This window comes from Carassius gibelio, chromosome B21 (genome assembly GCF_023724105.1).
Source record: "Carassius gibelio isolate Cgi1373 ecotype wild population from Czech Republic chromosome B21, carGib1.2-hapl.c, whole genome shotgun sequence".
NCBI lineage: Eukaryota > Metazoa > Chordata > Actinopteri > Cypriniformes > Cyprinidae > Carassius > Carassius gibelio.
In genome coordinates this window covers 22,993,871-23,011,042 of record NC_068416.1, presented here as the reverse complement: position 1 = coordinate 23,011,042, position 17,172 = coordinate 22,993,871, and the positions used below count along the sequence as shown (strand labels likewise).

Below are 17,172 nucleotides of genomic sequence, written 5' to 3'. Positions count from 1 at the left end.
AATGTTTCTTGCGCACCAAATCAGCACGATTTCTGAAGAGTCATGTGACAGTGCTGACTGGAGTAATGATGCTGAAAATTCATCTTTGCATCACAAATATTTATTGAAATAGAAAAATTATTTTACATTTTAATAATATTTTACGTCTTGTTTTTACTGTAATTTTGGTCAAATAATTGCAGCCTTGGAGACTTTTAATGAAAATGTACCTAATCGATCAGTAAGACTGTACCTGTGGGTAGCATTTCACTGTACATGGTCCAATACCCAGTTTACCATAATCACCGTCTCCGAAAGCCCACACACTCAGGCCGTCTGATGACAGGACCAAAGTATGATTGATGCCACATGACACCTAAACATGACAGAAAAGTTCATCTTCACTCATCACGCACTGGTCAAAGGTCATTTACGCACATTAGAATGAAAGTCCAAACAATGAAGAAACACCTGTCCAATGTGGTACCCATCCAGTGCTGTCACTCTCTCTGGGACCATCTTGTTTGAAGTTGACCTCTGACCCAAGCGTCCAGAATCTCCACTGCCAAAGGTGAAGAGTTTTCCGTCTGCTGTGATGACAGCTGAGTGTTTGAACCCACACGCCAACTGAAAGAGGGAAATGATGTTCAAACGAAATCTGATCACGTCAGAATCAGAAAACTGAATCTGAATTGTGAAAACTGATCATGTGATGGTTTTGGTGATGAACTTGGACTGTAATTTTCTTTACCTGCACCACTTCCTCTCCCTGCAGAGCCTCGATCTGTTTAGGTCGCCTTTGCCTTTCACTGTTCCCGTGGCCGAGTTTCCCATAATCCCCATCACCCCAGCTGAACACCTCTCCGGTCTCAGTGAGAGCCAATGAGTGGCCATCAGACCCATATGATGTCACCAGCTGAGTCACTACATAGCCTATTAGGGGAAAAAATTACATGAATAGAGGCTTTATATGTTTCCTGCATTTTATATAGAGTTCAAGTTAAGATTAAAATATATAATTAAGTTTATAAAAAAAATAAAATAATAATATTTTTTATAGGTCATTTTTATTATTATAATGTATTTACCCTCTGAGGTCTAAAGTCTAATCCCACTGTAATCAGCACAAACTGGGCTATAATAATATGTGAGCAGCATGTATGTACATGATTGTGTTTTTGAGAAAAAAAAATATTATGCATGGTTAGAGAAAAACTAAAAATGTTAAATCACTTGAATAAGGCAATAAAACACATACAGAACAATGGTTCCTGGGAGTTTTGAGAACTGGAGCTTCTAGCCTAGAATTTTTCTTTCTAAATGATGTGAAAATCATCTTGTTTACTCACTCACAGAAAACAATATATTGATTTAAATTTTCTAAGATACTTTTTGTTTGTAAAAGTTATATATGAGTAGGTGTCAACTATCAAAGACCCGCATAATGAGCTGCATAATGAGTCTTTCAGTCAGCTTGTGTCACTGAGAGGGAGGAGTTACGAGAAAGAATGTGAGGACAAAATAAATGTATATAATTTTATGTTTGTAGTTTATTTAGAATATTGAATTATCCCACATCGTAATTTAATATTCACTTGCGAGATAAACCGCTTATTAGGAACAATCAAAGCTGACTTTCGAAGCGGATTTTTTTGCATCATTACATCATTACTCTATTCACACAATCTGATTTTCTGAAAAAATAAAAAAAATAAAAACATTTATTGTTATCATTATTATTATTATCATTATTATTATTTATGTTGAAAATAGCTGAGAATTTTTTCTCAGTTTTTTGGGGGGATAAATTGAAAGAACAGCATTGTTTGTTACATTTGTTACAGTTACATATATTTGTTACATTTATATTATTTACATCAAGCTTTTGAATTGTATAGTATTGTATATTGTTATTGAAACTTCATAATGTTTCACTTGATTATGCATTTAGTCAGGAATTATAGTTTGGAAAAAGTCTAACTAGTAAAATGTTTACACGTTATGTGAAAACTAGTACAAGTATATAAATAAATAATTCGAGACTTACTCATGTTTATGATCTCAGCTGAATAAAGCACTTCATTCTTTTTCTGAGGAAGTCCAAAACTAAAATTCTCAACCACATCACATCTTTTTGGGGTGAATTATGTCTTATTCCTCTCATCGCGAAGCAAACAGTAAAATAAAAGAACTTGAAGAACAGTCTGGCTGCATTGTCTTCTGTTATGGGCGTATTCAAGCCACGCGCTTCAGTGAAACATTATAATCTGAATAGAGCGTTCAGTGCGGGGGCGTGGTCACATTAGAAGATAATGAAGGAAGACGTGAAAAACGGACATCGTGTTGTTTTCGTATGGATTACTGTAACACAGAATATTTGTTTTCGGGCGGGACTTGTTCCGTTTAAAAGTAAACAAGTCAACTTTCTATAGTCTCTAATGTCTCTTCGTTGAGTATTCACGGAGTTACAGTTTCATTTTAATGATGCGTGTCTAAATGAAGATCAGCGCAGACCAAGGCTGCAGACAGCACACTTTGTTTGTTATCTTTATTTTATAAGTGCACAGAGTTTTGTTGTTATTTTGTCTGTATACAAAAAAGTAGACCCTTTACAGATTCGATTGATGTATAGCTCATCTCTGTAAGATTAAAACTTAAAGTGTAATTTAAGTTTGTTTCTGGTTATCAAGAGAAAATGCCTCATAACGCGTATACGCGTTAATCGACTCCAGAGGGTTAACTAAACTATTACATATATTATTTAATTATATAATTATAGTTATAATTATAGTATTAGAAAAAGAAAGAGGTTATTAAATAATAAAATTAATGAATAAAATAATAATAATAATAATAATAATAAAAATAACAATAATAATAATAATAATAAGCATCATCTTAATCTTATTTTCAATACATAAAAAACCCTTAATCTTATTTCCAATATATAACAAATAATAATAAATAAAAAACAAATAAAAATAAAAAAGTACCAGCACAAGTTCAATACAATGTGTTAAAATTCAACGAATATTATTATTATTATTTTATAGTTACAATATGTTATTAAAAATAAATTAATACGTTGTTATTATTAATAATGCCATAATTATTATATTTTTGCTGTTATTATTATTGTTATTTATGTTGGTTTTTGTGAAGTTATTTTTATTTTATTAATACAAAAAAGAAAAAAATAAATAAATTGACAGCCACAGTTATTGTTCACTTTAAAAGGCTCTAAAATGATTGATATTTAACTACTGTGTTCTACACATATTACAGGCATTGGCTTGAAAATAAGTTTGTTGTGGTTACATTACCTTGTAAAGCTGAGATGATGGTTGGGGTGTAGAGGTCGTCTGAGTTACCCTGTCCGAGTCGACCGTAACTGCCCTCCCCTACTGCCAGAACCGTACCATTAGCCTGAACCAGGAACGTGCAGTTCTGACCACACACAACCTGAGAGAAACACACAGCGGAGATAAATGTAGATAACAATTTTTTGTGGTAGCTTTGCATGTGTTTTGTGTTGATAATCTACCTGTTGAGTCTGCGAGAGAGAGGGAGCGAGTGTGGGCACAGACGCGCTGGTCCCAGCATCCGCCAGCTGCCCGTGACGTCCATTACCCCACAAATACACCTCACTTTTACCACCCTGCTGCCAGTCCTGTCAAAACCACAAACATGACTTTATTAGATTCAAAAAAGATGTGTAACGCACAAATACAATAATATTTCCTTTATACACATTACAAAAACATTATTCTTTTAATGCAATCTCAAGCCAATTTAGCAAGCTGTAAAAATAAAATAGGCATAATAAGGAAATGAGTTTTATGTAAAGTAGAGACAGGTTTTGTGTGGCGCTGGCTGGTAGGGCTGGTGTGGGGTAATTTATAAAAGCTGAATGAATAAAAACACGTGACGAGTGATAAAAATCTGCCTGAGAGAACAATGCTGAACACAGGGGCTACACTGACAGAGATGAATGAGGGAGATGAAGGAAGATCCGGATGTCCTAACAAACACTTCCACATATCTGCTAAACCTCACACACGTTCAGGAACACACAGACTTACTTCAGGTCTGCTGGTCGCCCAGGACATGAGCTGTTCATCCATCATGAAGGTCCATTTACTGTTGTCCTGGAAGGAGAACAAAAGACCCTTTGCATAAATCAAAGTAACCTTTAAGGGCCATATTGTAGAAAACAGGATTTTCTGAGCTCAGCTAAGGAATTCTGCTGTCAGTGAGATTTTATTAATATTTTGAATATTCCTTTTTATTTGTATATTTTCGTTTAAATTTTAGTTAAAGTTTTAGTAATTTTGTTATTTTAGTACATCAACTTAAACTAAACTGAAAAATGATGCCTTAGTGACTAGCTGAAATAGGTTGTTAAATATATTTTAGTTAACATTTTAAATTGTTTTCAATTTCGTTTTAGTTTTACTTTACTATAATATTACCTGTGATGAATCATAATACAACATGTTTTCCAAAAATTACATGGAAATCTGGAAAAATATAAAAAGATTCAAGGAAAAACTATAAAATAACAATTATATTAGTGCTATACTTTTCTGCATTTTATCCATACTGATTGCACTCGTGTTGGAATTTTTTCATCGTTTACATCCTTTTATGCTTACTCAGTCTGTAATATTTGATTATTTGACTTTTTCTCATTTTAATCCTCGTTATTAGGGGTGCTCCGATCACGATCGGCCGATCGTTAATGCGCATCTCATCAGTAAAGCCGGTTTTCTAATCAGCGGTTAATTCCATCAGGTGCGTGATTTCACATAGAGCAGCTGTTACTACACAGAGCCGTTGTTAACTGAGATGATGGGCCAATAAACCCTGAAAATTAACGTGATTTGCGCATCTTCTCTATTAACAACGGCTCTGTGTAGTAACAGCTGCTCTATGTGAAATCACGCACCTGATGGAATTAACCGCTGATTAGAAAACCGGCTTTACTGACGAGATACGCATAACGATCGGCCGATCGTGATCGGAGCACCTCTACTCGTTATGTATTTTTTATTTTCTTAAAAGTAAATCAGCAAAAACACCTCATTTAATATTCTAATATAAAGTGTCAAAACGATTGTCAAAACAGGTCTCGAATAAATAGATTTTATTTTTTTTTGTGTAAAGAAACCTTCCTAAAATTATACGCCGATTTTGAAAAATAAAAAGCATTTCAGATGGATTCATTCCTTTGCATCCTACCAATGGTTTGGTCAACTCCGTGGATCCAGAATGGTGGAATTCAGGTGCAATGAAGGATTCTGGGAAGGCGGTGCCACGAGCAAACGCCTCTGCGCTCTTCACTGTGGTTGAATAGATGGAAAGCCAGTTCCACTCTGAGGGGCAGAAGGATCCAGGGGCCCCGTCCTGATCCAGCTCTGTCCCGCTGTGGTGAGGCGGCCTGGGCTGATGGCACAGTAACTGATCCAAGAAGAGACCCACGGCCAGAGCGGCCAGACTCTGAAGAAAGGCACTGTGGGTCAACTGATCGCCTGCCATCACATGACTCTGAGGAACAACACACACATGAAAGGATATATTGTTATATAATATCTATAATGTATTGACAATACCATTTCTATAGAAATTATTATGGAATAATTGAGGTTTGTCATTTAAAAAAAGCTCTCCAAGACTGCATTTATTTGTTCAAAGATACAGTAAACACAGCAATTGAAGTATTTTTGCCGATTTTGTTATTTAGATTGCTAACTTGAAGGGATGGTAAAAGATTATAGCAAAACTTCCCCCTTTAAGGCCATTTTTTTTTATATAGTCTAGATTTAAACAAAATATTTAGCAGTTATCGTCCACAACGCAAAGACAGCAAAATATATCTCATTACATGTAGTTTGAGTTTTCAGTTTTGATGAGAAACTGTATGTACCTTCTCATAGCTGTACTGCTCCTGAAGCAATGTGGGAAGGCGCTCAAGAAAGACGGCCATGCAGGGGGCACGATTCAATCCCAGAATGCCCTGACTGCGTAGAACGGAACGGCAGGAGGCCAGAACGTGATTCTGAGAGATCCAGTCTGGGGTACAGCGAATAAGCAAAACATCCTGAGGTAGGAGAAACAGAATTAAACATTTCTTACACATTTTTTTTATTAATCGTTAACTGAACTAAACACTTTTTCAGAAAGTGCTCAGTACCTTTGATCTACCAGAACAAGCGGTCACCCCTATGTGTGGGATCCAGGTGGTACAAACCACAGAGCCCATTCCTGTAACCACAGTCTGCAGGACTGAACCATCCTAGAACACAGGGGAGTCACAATTAAAAACAGGAGCTTTTTAAAGCTAATAAAAGAAATACCTATAAGAAGCATTTGACTCACCCTGAGAGACCAGATGTTGAGCACCCCTCCGATTCCTCCAGACACCAGTGCAAGTCCACTGGGACAAAAGGACAGGGTCTTTACCGCCGTAATGTGCCCACTCAGGCGGAACACACATTTAGCATTGCCCCGCTGAAACACAAAACACACACACACACACACACACACACACAGCTTCCTTAAATTGTTCTTACAAAGTCCAAAAAATACATTTAGTGACAAGTAATCTAACAGTAATAAAGTGAATTAAAAGTAAAGTTAAACAGGCAATAAATAAGAAGACTTAAGTTATTATCCAAGTAAATTATCTCCCCAAAAAAGCAAAACGAATCATAAATCAATCTGACCTTGATGGCATTGCTCTTGTCTTGGCTGGTAGAAGGGGTGAGGAAATTGGGCGCTGAGACATTAGTGCCCCCTTGAGGAAGAGTCCACACATACAGGAGGCCATTTTGACATCCACTGAAGAAATAAAGGAAAATTTTTATATTTAGATGATGGATTGCACACCTGTGCATCCTTGAATACCAACATAACAGATAAATGTCTACATATCCTAAAAATACTTCATGAAGGACTCATTTAAAGCTCTCCTCTGAGATATCTTGTACCCGTTCTTCACGTTAATGGTGTGAAAAATATTAATAGTGCCATATTATACACTTTTGTAACATTTTAGGACCACTTGATTCACACTTATAATGTTAATGTTTCTTCCCCCAAAGTCGTCATTTAATTTGACAAATTTTCATCTATTTTCCACCCTCTTTATGACTTTTAGGTTTTACTTCTGTTCTATCTATTATCTAAATGAATGTCACAGGTTTTATTATGAACAATTTACCTGTGTATTTTACTACATTATTAAATTGTATTGTTTTGAGTTGTCTATATATATATATATATATATATATATATATATATATATATATATATATATATATATATTTTTTTTTTTTTTTTTTTTATATTTGGTTACACTCTGTTTTAGTATTGAAAGAAAATATGTTGCTATCTGGATTATTATACCTGGCAAAAAAATTAATAAAATTCCTTAATGAAATATAATATTAAAAATTCCAATGCAACATTTCTAATTTTATTGATATCAACTTATAATAAATAATTAAAATAGGGAAAAAATAATTAAAAAAATATAATAATTAAAACTATACAAACATTTAAAAACAACAAAAACACACAACAAACAGTCCCTCCAGAAAAACACGGATTATTTTTATGATTGTTGCGGGCAAAAATGCTTGATTTTGCGGCAGGTTTCTTAAAAAATGCGATGGAATATGCGGGATATTTTTGCAATCTTATGCGATGAAATTGTGGGCACTTGCAAAAACTGCGGTTTGATGAAAAAGAGAAAAAAAGGTGACCCCCAACACTCTGTTCTAACTAGGCTATTACCTTACTGTAATGAGTCATTTCTTATGACTTCCTATGATAAGCAAGCATACTAAATCACAGAATATTTAAGTTCTCATTCTGTTTTATTTCAGACCTTAATTAACACATGGCTCAAACTTACAAAACATTGAGTCAAACAAGTTCTCCAGCTTTACAAAAGGAATAATCAACTACTTCTGTAAAAATGAATACAAATAAAATATACACACAAATATACAAATGCTGTTTTACAGGAATTGCAAAGTGCAATCTTACTGCTACGTAAATTATTTTACATACTACTGATATTACAACTGTAAGGTTTTGGTACTATTCTGTAACAAAAAAGTACAATCTTACAACTATAGAGGTGCATCAACTTCTGAATGAAACTACAACAGTCCACTGTGAAAATGAAAGTTAACTGCGTAGCCTTTAACACTGGCCTATCATTCGCCATCCTCATCCTCATCCCTCTTTCAAAATAATGTGCCCCCACTGTCATGTAACACACCGGGTAACTGCTTCGCACGGTCTTTTGCGCTTATTTTTGTTGGCAGATGAGAATGATTTGCGTCCTTCACGCTGGTTTCACCGCGGGCTTCACAGATGATGTTCACGTCGCGCAATTACGTCACTTCATAAGTTTCCCATTGGGAAATAATGGCGATTTACTTGTTTGAAGTAAACGCAACATTTCTCAACTTTCTGCTAAGATATATGTGACTTTTTTGCAACAAAAATTATTATTATTATGAAATCATGCTACCTCCGCATATTTTGCTTCCTGAAATCGGCAATTTATGTGGCGAAAGTGCGGCGAATTTGAAAAAATGTGACCCCCGCATAAATATGCAGCCCTTGGCTGATTATGCATTAAATCACGCGATCACATAATCGCGTTTTTCTGGAGGGACTGAACAAAATTACAAAAACTGTAATAGCATCTCAATGATACTATAAAATAACACTGGTTTCTATTTCCATTTCAATGCCATTTTAGGATTTCTACATGAAATGAGTGAATATGGCTCTGAAAATCGCTGTAATGACTATTAAGCATATGGCACACTCACACTGCCATCATAAGACGAGGCTCCGGTCCTCTGCCGGGCAGAGGGCACCATTCGGCCGTGTTGACTGTGCCCATGTGGAACAGAGAGTGGAGGGTGACCCACGCACCGCTGGCACGACCCCAGATCTTCACCACCTCAGAGCGGCCCACAGACAGCAGCAGATGACCGGTAGGGTCCCACCGGAGCGCACTCACACTCTCCTGTCAACATAAAAGCATGTCAATCTCAAAACATATGGGTTCATTTGCGTCAAAGTATGTGTTCAGTTTCAATCTGTCTGAAATGTGTGAAGAAACCAAATTCATTTCACTAATTCAGTTCATTTGGTTTGTTCAGGTCATCATTGAAAAGTTTCCCCAAAGTCTCCATGTTGCATTTCATCGAATGAAAACAAATGTATTTTGTAATGAAAAGTTTATGGGTGGCAAGATTTTGTATGTTTTTGAAGGAATTCTCTTATTTTTATCAAGACAAAGGTACAGTAGAAACACGACTGAGATTTAAAATAACTTTTTTCTATTTGAATATATTTTAAATGTAATTTATTTCTGTGATCAAAGCTGAATTTTCAGCATCATTACTCCAGTTTTTACTTTTAGTGTCACATGATCCTTCAGAAATCATTTTAATATGCTGAATTTGAGATAAAGAAACATATTAATTATTATTATTATAACAACTGCTGAAAAGAGCTGAGTTGCTTAATATTTTAGCAAATAATTATTTATGTAACAATAGATTTATCTGAAATGCAAATCTTTCATAACATTATAAATGTATTTACCATAACTTTTGATCAATTTAATGCACCTTTGCTGAATAAAAGCATTATATAATAATTAAAATATATAATTATTATCAATATTAATATTATTAGTAATATTTAAAAAGTAAATATATATATATATATATATATATTTATTTTTTTGATAATAATATAATGAATATTACTGTTCATCACCATCACTTATTAAATTATATTAATTTACTTATTATATTTTATGCCAATTTTGATTAAGAAAATAAAATATAGTGTTGCTTATGATTCCTATCCCTATTCCTATCTTCCAAACAAACAATTTCAATTAGTCCACATAAATGATTTTATTCACTAACCAGACCATCATTATTGGCGAATGAAGTGTTTGTCTTTGTTTTGAGGACTCCATACTCACAGGAAATGCTGTTAGCAGAACAGGCGGCTCGATTTCGTAGCTCTCAGCTGTTGCTAGTAGAATTTTGCCATCGGGGTAGCCCACGGCAAAGGGTTTTTCAACACTGTACCAGGCCAGACACTGAGGTGCTGAAAAACACAGCGACAGTCATTCACCACTGAATTCAAGAACACACATTAAAACATCTTCAGCACATTTAAGGACTAACCTTCTTTCCTGTAGCAGTGAGTGAGCTCTGTTCGCTCCACCCTCAAGTCGTCTGTGACCTCCAGCCAGCAGAGGGAGCCATCCAGCCGGCCCACCAGCAGACTCTCAGGAGCGCTGACCTGGCTGCAGGCTTCAGGACTGAGGAACGGAGTGGAGGTCTGAACCCACGAGAGTGCAGTGACCCAGGAGGACTGAGCCTCGATGTGTGCCTGAGTACCTACAGGAAAGAAAGTCTTAAAAGGTGCTTCTATAACACAACCAGAAGCAAATAAAGTTTTTTGATGCAAGATTATGGTAAAAAAAAAATTCTTCAGAATAACATGCACTGATGTATTGCGCACAATAAGTCCAGAAACAATTAGGGCCGTTTCATAGTCAACGCGAGAAACGCAAGCAAGCAACGCGAGCGAGCGACGCGCTCCCTTTCATAGTCTAAACAGTGAACGCAAGCGTCACGGGTGATGCGTGTATGCAATACACCGCTCACGCAACAGGGGGTAGTAGAGTCGGGTGATATTAGTAGAGTCGGGTCGCGTGATATTCAGATCACAATGGCAACTGAAGAGGAGTGTATTCTGTTGCTGATGAACTATCGTATAAATGTGGATGAATACGTATAAGTTTGCATAATTTTTCCTCTTCGCCCGCCATTGTATTCAAACCTTCTTCTTCTGTAAACACAATGTACTTGAATTAATGTACAATACTTGCAATGTCGCCCCCACTGACAATGCATAGTATTGCGTGAATCGGCGCGTCGCGTATCAAAAACTAGGACGACACATTTGGCTACGCACCGACGCATAATGGCGGCCGAAGTGTAACGATGAGTAGCCTCGTATGCGTACAGATGCGTTGACTATGAAACGGCCCTTAATAAGTAAATAGAGATAATTTTGCAGTCATATTGTCTTTACGTTTACTTGCGCTTACAATCAGTTATAAATTACTGTATGCCCATTCGATTACATAGAAGATTTGGTGCTGTGTGTGGCAGCAGGATGCTGGTCTGACCATTGACAGTCCAGATGTTGATGAGTTTGTTCTGGAAGGCGGCCAGTAGAGTTCCCCCTGCGCTCCACGATACGGCGGACAGCAGATGAGATCCCATTGAACCATCTGAGCTCTGAGCATCCTCACTGCAGAGACCACACACAAACACACATCTGTCAGCGTCCAAAGTGTCTCATTCAACAGAAAAATTATTTCCCGACGGACCTAGGAAGCATCTGGAATTTCTCTCTTTCCTAATCAAAGAGAAAAAGGCAGGGAGTCTCACCTGACGCTGCAGGTGTGTGTGTGCTGCAGTTCTGCTGTGTTCGGCGTTACGGCCCACAGTCGAACAGTTCCGTCCTGTGAGCCGGTGGCCAACAGACCTTGTTCTGAATTCCAGCTGCAGCTGCTCACCTACAAACACAGCAGCCAATCAGGAACAAGCCAAGACATAGAGAGAGAGAGAGAGAGAAGGAGGCTTGCAAGACATTGCATCTACATCCTCTTTACCCTGTTCAGATGTCCTTCCAGCTTCTTGATGGGACACTTGCGCAGATCTCCAGCCATGTCGCTGTATGTCTGGGGTCTGACAGGGTTGTCTTTCTCAGAGACCGCCAAGGCCTGGACCAGCTGTTGTGCCGCCCACTGTCGGTGTCTGCTGGTCAGCCTGGCCGACAGGGCACAGGCAGCGAGCGCATTAGCCAGCTCCAGCGGCCCGACCCGCACTCCCGCTTGAGAGTGAGGGGGACCTGAGGGTGGAGGGCTTCCGCCTTCTGTCCAATCACGTGCGGAGTTAATTAGGATAAGTTAGTTCCAGATCATTAACTACCATTTAAAAATGATATATGGATACCTAAGTGAGTCACTAGAATTAAAATCAGCAGGGTCCCCAAAACCCTTGACCACTGTCCATAACTTTTCCATACTGTAAGTTTTCCAGCCTATCATGATTACTGGTTATTAATTAATTTATTTATTTGTTCTAACCAATGACATATTTTAGAGATAAGCTAAGAGAAGAAAAGGTAAGAGAAGATATAAGATAAGAAATAAATTTGATTCATTATAGACATTTCCTTTTCATGATTTCCAGACCTGGTAATCGCAGTGTAAAATTTTCTGATACTTCAATAAACAGTTTAAACAAACCAAATAAAAAAAATTACTTGTACCTCATGACAGTGAGATTTATTAAAAGTTAATAAAAACTAATAAAGAATGAAACAATAAAAATGAAAACAATTAAAAATATCCTGAAACTTACAGGTTTTCTATGATAGAGACATAAAATATCAATATTTTATTTATTTTTAGAATCTTGCAAATAAATAAAAATATCCTGTTGCTTCCAGGATTTCCATGACAGTTGGATTTATAAAAAGCTTATAAAGAAAAAAAAAAACAATTGTAAATGTAATAATAAAATGTAAACACTTAATTATTAAAACGAATTATTAGTATTAATATTATTTATTAATATTTCATATTTTAATATTTAAAATGTAATATTTATAAGTATTACATTTATAAATATGACAAGTATTATATGTTATGTCATGTGATCATTAGCTATTATAAAAACAATTATAATAATAATAATAAATAAAAAAATTACAAAAAAAAAATCACTTAAAATATTTCAGGTCTAAGGGGTTTGGATGACAAAGTTCGGAAATCGCTGGTCTAAATTAAACTAAAACATTTAAAATGTGTACCATTTTGAGAAATTCTTTACCCTTTGATTCAGTGGAATCGCTTCTTTGCACATTATAACGGTATCGAACGCCTTTCTCCGTCAGGAGGGACACCAGACTCTGTGTGACCAGGAAGGTGGGCGGGGTCAGTTCTCTCAGCTCCTGTGGCGCCCCCTTGAGGGCGGAGCTTTGCCTCATCCTCTGCTGCGGATCGGTGATAGCGCTAATGTTCATCCCTGTAGCTGCTGCCATGAGATCCTGAGAGGAAGGACATGCAGGTGAGACAGCATGATTACACGGCAGACAGGATGATTAAATGAGCTGAAGGGAGAGAATGATGAAGAGCATAGCAAGGATAATGAGGTGAGAAACATTAGTAGAGGAGACAAGAAAGACGGTTGGGAGGGAGGGGAGACAGAGAGAGAGAGAGAGAGAGTTTACCTGAGTGCAGATGTCCACTAACTCTCTGTAGGCAGCAGGACTGTGAGACACTAAACTGCCGATAGCAGAGCTGAGGAAAGATAGGAAGGCGGAGCCTGTGCGATCATTCACAGAGCCACGCCCGATTCCCTGCTGGCCCACGCCTGTGTGGACACGCCCCCCCGCTGCCAGACACATCAGCCGCACCAGGATACGGATGTCAGCCAGACCCAGAGCCTCCAGACCACTGGACTGATTACACACTGAACAACTGAAACACACGGTGACAGACACACAGTGTGTATATTTGTACATCGATATGGATTATCAAAAAAAAGAATAATAATACAAAATTAAGGGATTGCAGTGGGTTATAAAAAAAGGGTCGGGGTTAAAACTGGCTACATGACTGGAGAAGTGCACCATATACACAAAAATTCATTTGATTTTAAGATTACGAGGACAATTTTTTTTTATAAATAATAAATAAAATAAACATATGCATAAATCAGTCAATATTATATATGTATTATATACATATATAATACTGGATTTGTGTGAAGGAGTTAATTTTCTGGCAAGGCAAGGAAAATCTGTAAGGATTTTGCTAAATGGTTTTAAATAAAGTAAAATGTGTTAAAAGAATAAACAAATTAGTCAAATATAATGAAATGGCCAAGGAAAGGGTAACACGTGTGACTAATGAGGGTGATGCTGATGGGTGAATAATGGAGTCCTGCAAGGCTTCGATTCTGTGCAGGTCAGTCAGACATTGATGGATCCATCACAGTATGATATGTCAGACTCGATGAGGGAAGTCCGGTGTGAGTGGTTGTTACCTGGTGGACGTCTGTGAGAGCGCTCTTATCACTATACTGTAGGCCAGCAGGATCTGAGCGGTGGAGGTGACTCTCCTCAGAGCCAACAGTCTCTCCTGGGGCTCCCGCAGGGATGCTGCCTGCTCCCCGAGACTCAGAGGAACCGAGGAGCTCTTCAGCTCGGTGCTGACAACACCTACACACAAAAATAAAACCACAACCTGCTGCAATTCACTCCGATTTTTTGGAAAGCTCTTATAGGAAACATGAAACAAAAGAAGACCATTACCTTTGTAGAGCAGGTTGTTGGCGCCGCTGACCGAACCACTAACAAGGGCTCCGAGCGGGTCGTGTTCAGTGAAGGGGATTGGGTTGGGCACGGGCTTCTTCTCACTCAGACCCAAAGGCCTCAGAAGAATCCCAAAGTCCTCCAAACCTGTAAGCCTGTCTGAATCCGAGTCTTCCTGGTTACCTAGATCCCATTCATCTAATACAGAGACATTCAAATCATTACACATTCATTTATTAAAATGGATAGTGCTGGTTCTGCACAAATACCTTCTGATGTACCATCTAACTGACCAATCAGATCAGACGCCAAACCTCTTGCGCTGGAAAAACAACATCTGGGTTGTTATATAGCAAAGAAGTCAAAGGCTACAGCATGTTGACCGTTTCTTCATCTTCACCTGTCCTGTTTGGAGCTCATAACCCCCAGGTTTGAGGCTAGGTACTTTTCCCTGCATGCAGTGCACAGGAGGTAGTACGGGCTGCCTGATCCGCATTCCCCTCCGAACCAGCCGTCCACGTAGGCTCCGTTGCTGCGGTAACCACGGCGACCGGCGCTCTGACCGCAGCCCGGGTGGTGACGCTTCATGTGGTTGTTGAACTGCAGGGTGAGTGTGTTACACAGCTCACACTCCACCATCTCATGAGGATCCGGGGGCTCATCTCTTCCCTGAGACAGCAATGAAAATACACTCATAAACCGACAAATAATATGAAAAGCAAAACAGCCAGAATGATGAAACAAACAACAGTATTCAGACAGAATGAGAGAATAAATGAGAAAACAAATACTAAACGATAGGCGACGATAATATGACTCACACAATAGACAGAAAGACTGAATGACAAAGTGAGAGAGAAATAGAACGTATGGAAGAACGAGAGAAAAATAGAGCGAATGAAAGAAGAAAAGAAGAAAAAAAAGAATGACAGAATGAAAGAAAAATACAACTAATGAGAGAATTACAGAAAAAAAGGAATAAAAAGATCTATGAATAAAAGATCATTAAAAACGTAAAAAAACATGATAGAATGAAAGAAAAGTACAATGAGTGACAGAATGATTGAAATACAGAATTAATGAAAACAATGGAAAAATGGAATGAAAGAATGAGAGAAAAATAGAACATAGAGAACGAGATGAAAACAGAAATGACAGAACGATAAAAAATAGAAAACAAATGACAGAACAATAGAAATAAAGAATTAAAGAACAAAAGAACAAAATAGAACAATAGGAAAATACAAGTAACGAGAGAACAATAGAAAAATAGAACACATGAAAGAATGAGAGAAAAAAAGAACAAGTGGCAGAACGATGGAAATCTAGAAAGAATGACAAAAAGAAAAAATTGAGAATGACAAAACGACAGAATGATTAAGGAATAGAATGTATGAAAGAAAACTAAAATGTAGAACAAATGATAGAACAATAGAAAAATAGAATGAATGACAGAATGAGAGAAAAACAGCACGAATTAAAGAACAATGACAACAGAATGATAAACAGAGGGAATGACAGAATGGTAGATACAACAACAGAACAAAAGGCAGACAGAACGACATGCAGACAGAGAGACCAATAGATAGATACATAAAATTATAGGGCGATAGAATGGTGGATTAAAAAAATAGACAGAAAAAAACAACAGATAAAACAATAGACAGATAGCGTCTCCAGTACCTCTACCATCCACAGCGTGTCCCTCTCAGAGGTGATGAACTCTGGGGTGAGCAGCTCCTCATACGGCTCTTCCTGGTACGGATCATCCATGTAGCCCAGCTCGGAGTCGTCTTCAGCAGCAAACGGGTGCGTTTCGGCCCGCTCTGGCCACTCTGCCACTCCCACGTCCTGTGCGTACAGCGGTGGGACAGGACTGGGCGACGGGGAGTCTGAAACCAGCCAGTAAGGTGAGCAAACTCATCCTTGCTGAATTAATAAGAAACCATACTGTGTGTGATTCTGACCGGCTCTCCTGAAAGATGTTCTCTGAGTTACTCCGGACCGCTGCCTCCGTGCAGGTGGGGGTCTGTTCCTGGTGAGGTGAACATCTAAGAAGTTCTCTCTCTCCACCAAGTCCAAACCTGCCAACAGACTGGAAAACACACAAAGGATAAATGGAAATGAGACCACTCTGGGATACAATTCTCCTTGCAGTGTGCTCTCTTGTATATGAGTTTTTAGGAAATTTTGTAGATCATTGTGATCTTGCAAACATGAAATTGGTTGGTTAGGACTCAAAACACTCAAAAAAGCATCGTGTATGCATGATGAATTCACCTCTCGCAGGGTTCTCTGCTCTCCTGTAGGGTGAGAGGAGCTGGAGACTCAGGGCACTGGACCGTCTCTGGCCCTTCAGATGAGGACGTATCAGTGGCGCCCCCTACAGATGAGCCCTCTCCTGTGATGGGATGTTCCAGCATCCAGCTGGCCAGCACCTCGATGGTGCGTGAGTCCATCTCTCCAGTGACCCCTGAGAGAGGGAGGTCAGGGAAAACACCGTTAATACACACCTGACTGAATTAAAGTTTCTTGTGATCTTAAAATCCTTTTGGTCCGAAGTGTATGAAAAATGCTTGAAACTTGTATATAAAGTGACTGTCTGGATTACTTTAGTTTTTCTATGGAAGCAGACTTGTTGGACTAGATATTGAAGGAAACTTTAATACAGAACTGATTAAACTATATATCTATGGAAGATTGTTTCTGCCATGAGATTAAAAAAAAAAAACATTTTTTATCTCA

At 37.9% G+C, this 17,172-nt stretch overlaps 1 protein-coding gene across 1 annotated transcript in view; it reads right to left on the bottom strand.

Moving 5' to 3' along the window:
- Positions 1 to 209: 209 nt before the first annotated feature.
- The window catches only part of LOC127986182 (probable E3 ubiquitin-protein ligase HERC1), a 55,061-nt gene continuing 38,098 nt past the window's right edge, over positions 210 to 17,172 (bottom strand). Inside the window, exons 42-67 of the mRNA XM_052588435.1 lie at positions 16,708 to 16,900; positions 16,395 to 16,522; positions 16,111 to 16,319; positions 14,828 to 15,096; positions 14,697 to 14,749; positions 14,428 to 14,625; positions 14,160 to 14,334; positions 13,342 to 13,591; positions 12,942 to 13,158; positions 11,717 to 11,979; positions 11,493 to 11,620; positions 11,228 to 11,352; positions 10,215 to 10,430; positions 10,007 to 10,134; positions 8,832 to 9,031; positions 6,705 to 6,819; positions 6,358 to 6,489; positions 6,173 to 6,274; positions 5,906 to 6,079; positions 5,221 to 5,526; positions 4,062 to 4,127; positions 3,524 to 3,649; positions 3,303 to 3,441; positions 731 to 912; positions 451 to 606; positions 210 to 355 (exon numbers count right to left, since the gene is read on the bottom strand). Coding sequence (XP_052444395.1) covers positions 218 to 355; positions 451 to 606; positions 731 to 912; positions 3,303 to 3,441; positions 3,524 to 3,649; positions 4,062 to 4,127; positions 5,221 to 5,526; positions 5,906 to 6,079; positions 6,173 to 6,274; positions 6,358 to 6,489; positions 6,705 to 6,819; positions 8,832 to 9,031; positions 10,007 to 10,134; positions 10,215 to 10,430; positions 11,228 to 11,352; positions 11,493 to 11,620; positions 11,717 to 11,979; positions 12,942 to 13,158; positions 13,342 to 13,591; positions 14,160 to 14,334; positions 14,428 to 14,625; positions 14,697 to 14,749; positions 14,828 to 15,096; positions 16,111 to 16,319; positions 16,395 to 16,522; positions 16,708 to 16,900 — 4,388 coding nt within the window. The 3' untranslated portion in view covers positions 210 to 217. The remainder of the gene's footprint in view (positions 356 to 450; positions 607 to 730; positions 913 to 3,302; positions 3,442 to 3,523; positions 3,650 to 4,061; positions 4,128 to 5,220; positions 5,527 to 5,905; positions 6,080 to 6,172; positions 6,275 to 6,357; positions 6,490 to 6,704; positions 6,820 to 8,831; positions 9,032 to 10,006; positions 10,135 to 10,214; positions 10,431 to 11,227; positions 11,353 to 11,492; positions 11,621 to 11,716; positions 11,980 to 12,941; positions 13,159 to 13,341; positions 13,592 to 14,159; positions 14,335 to 14,427; positions 14,626 to 14,696; positions 14,750 to 14,827; positions 15,097 to 16,110; positions 16,320 to 16,394; positions 16,523 to 16,707; positions 16,901 to 17,172) is intronic.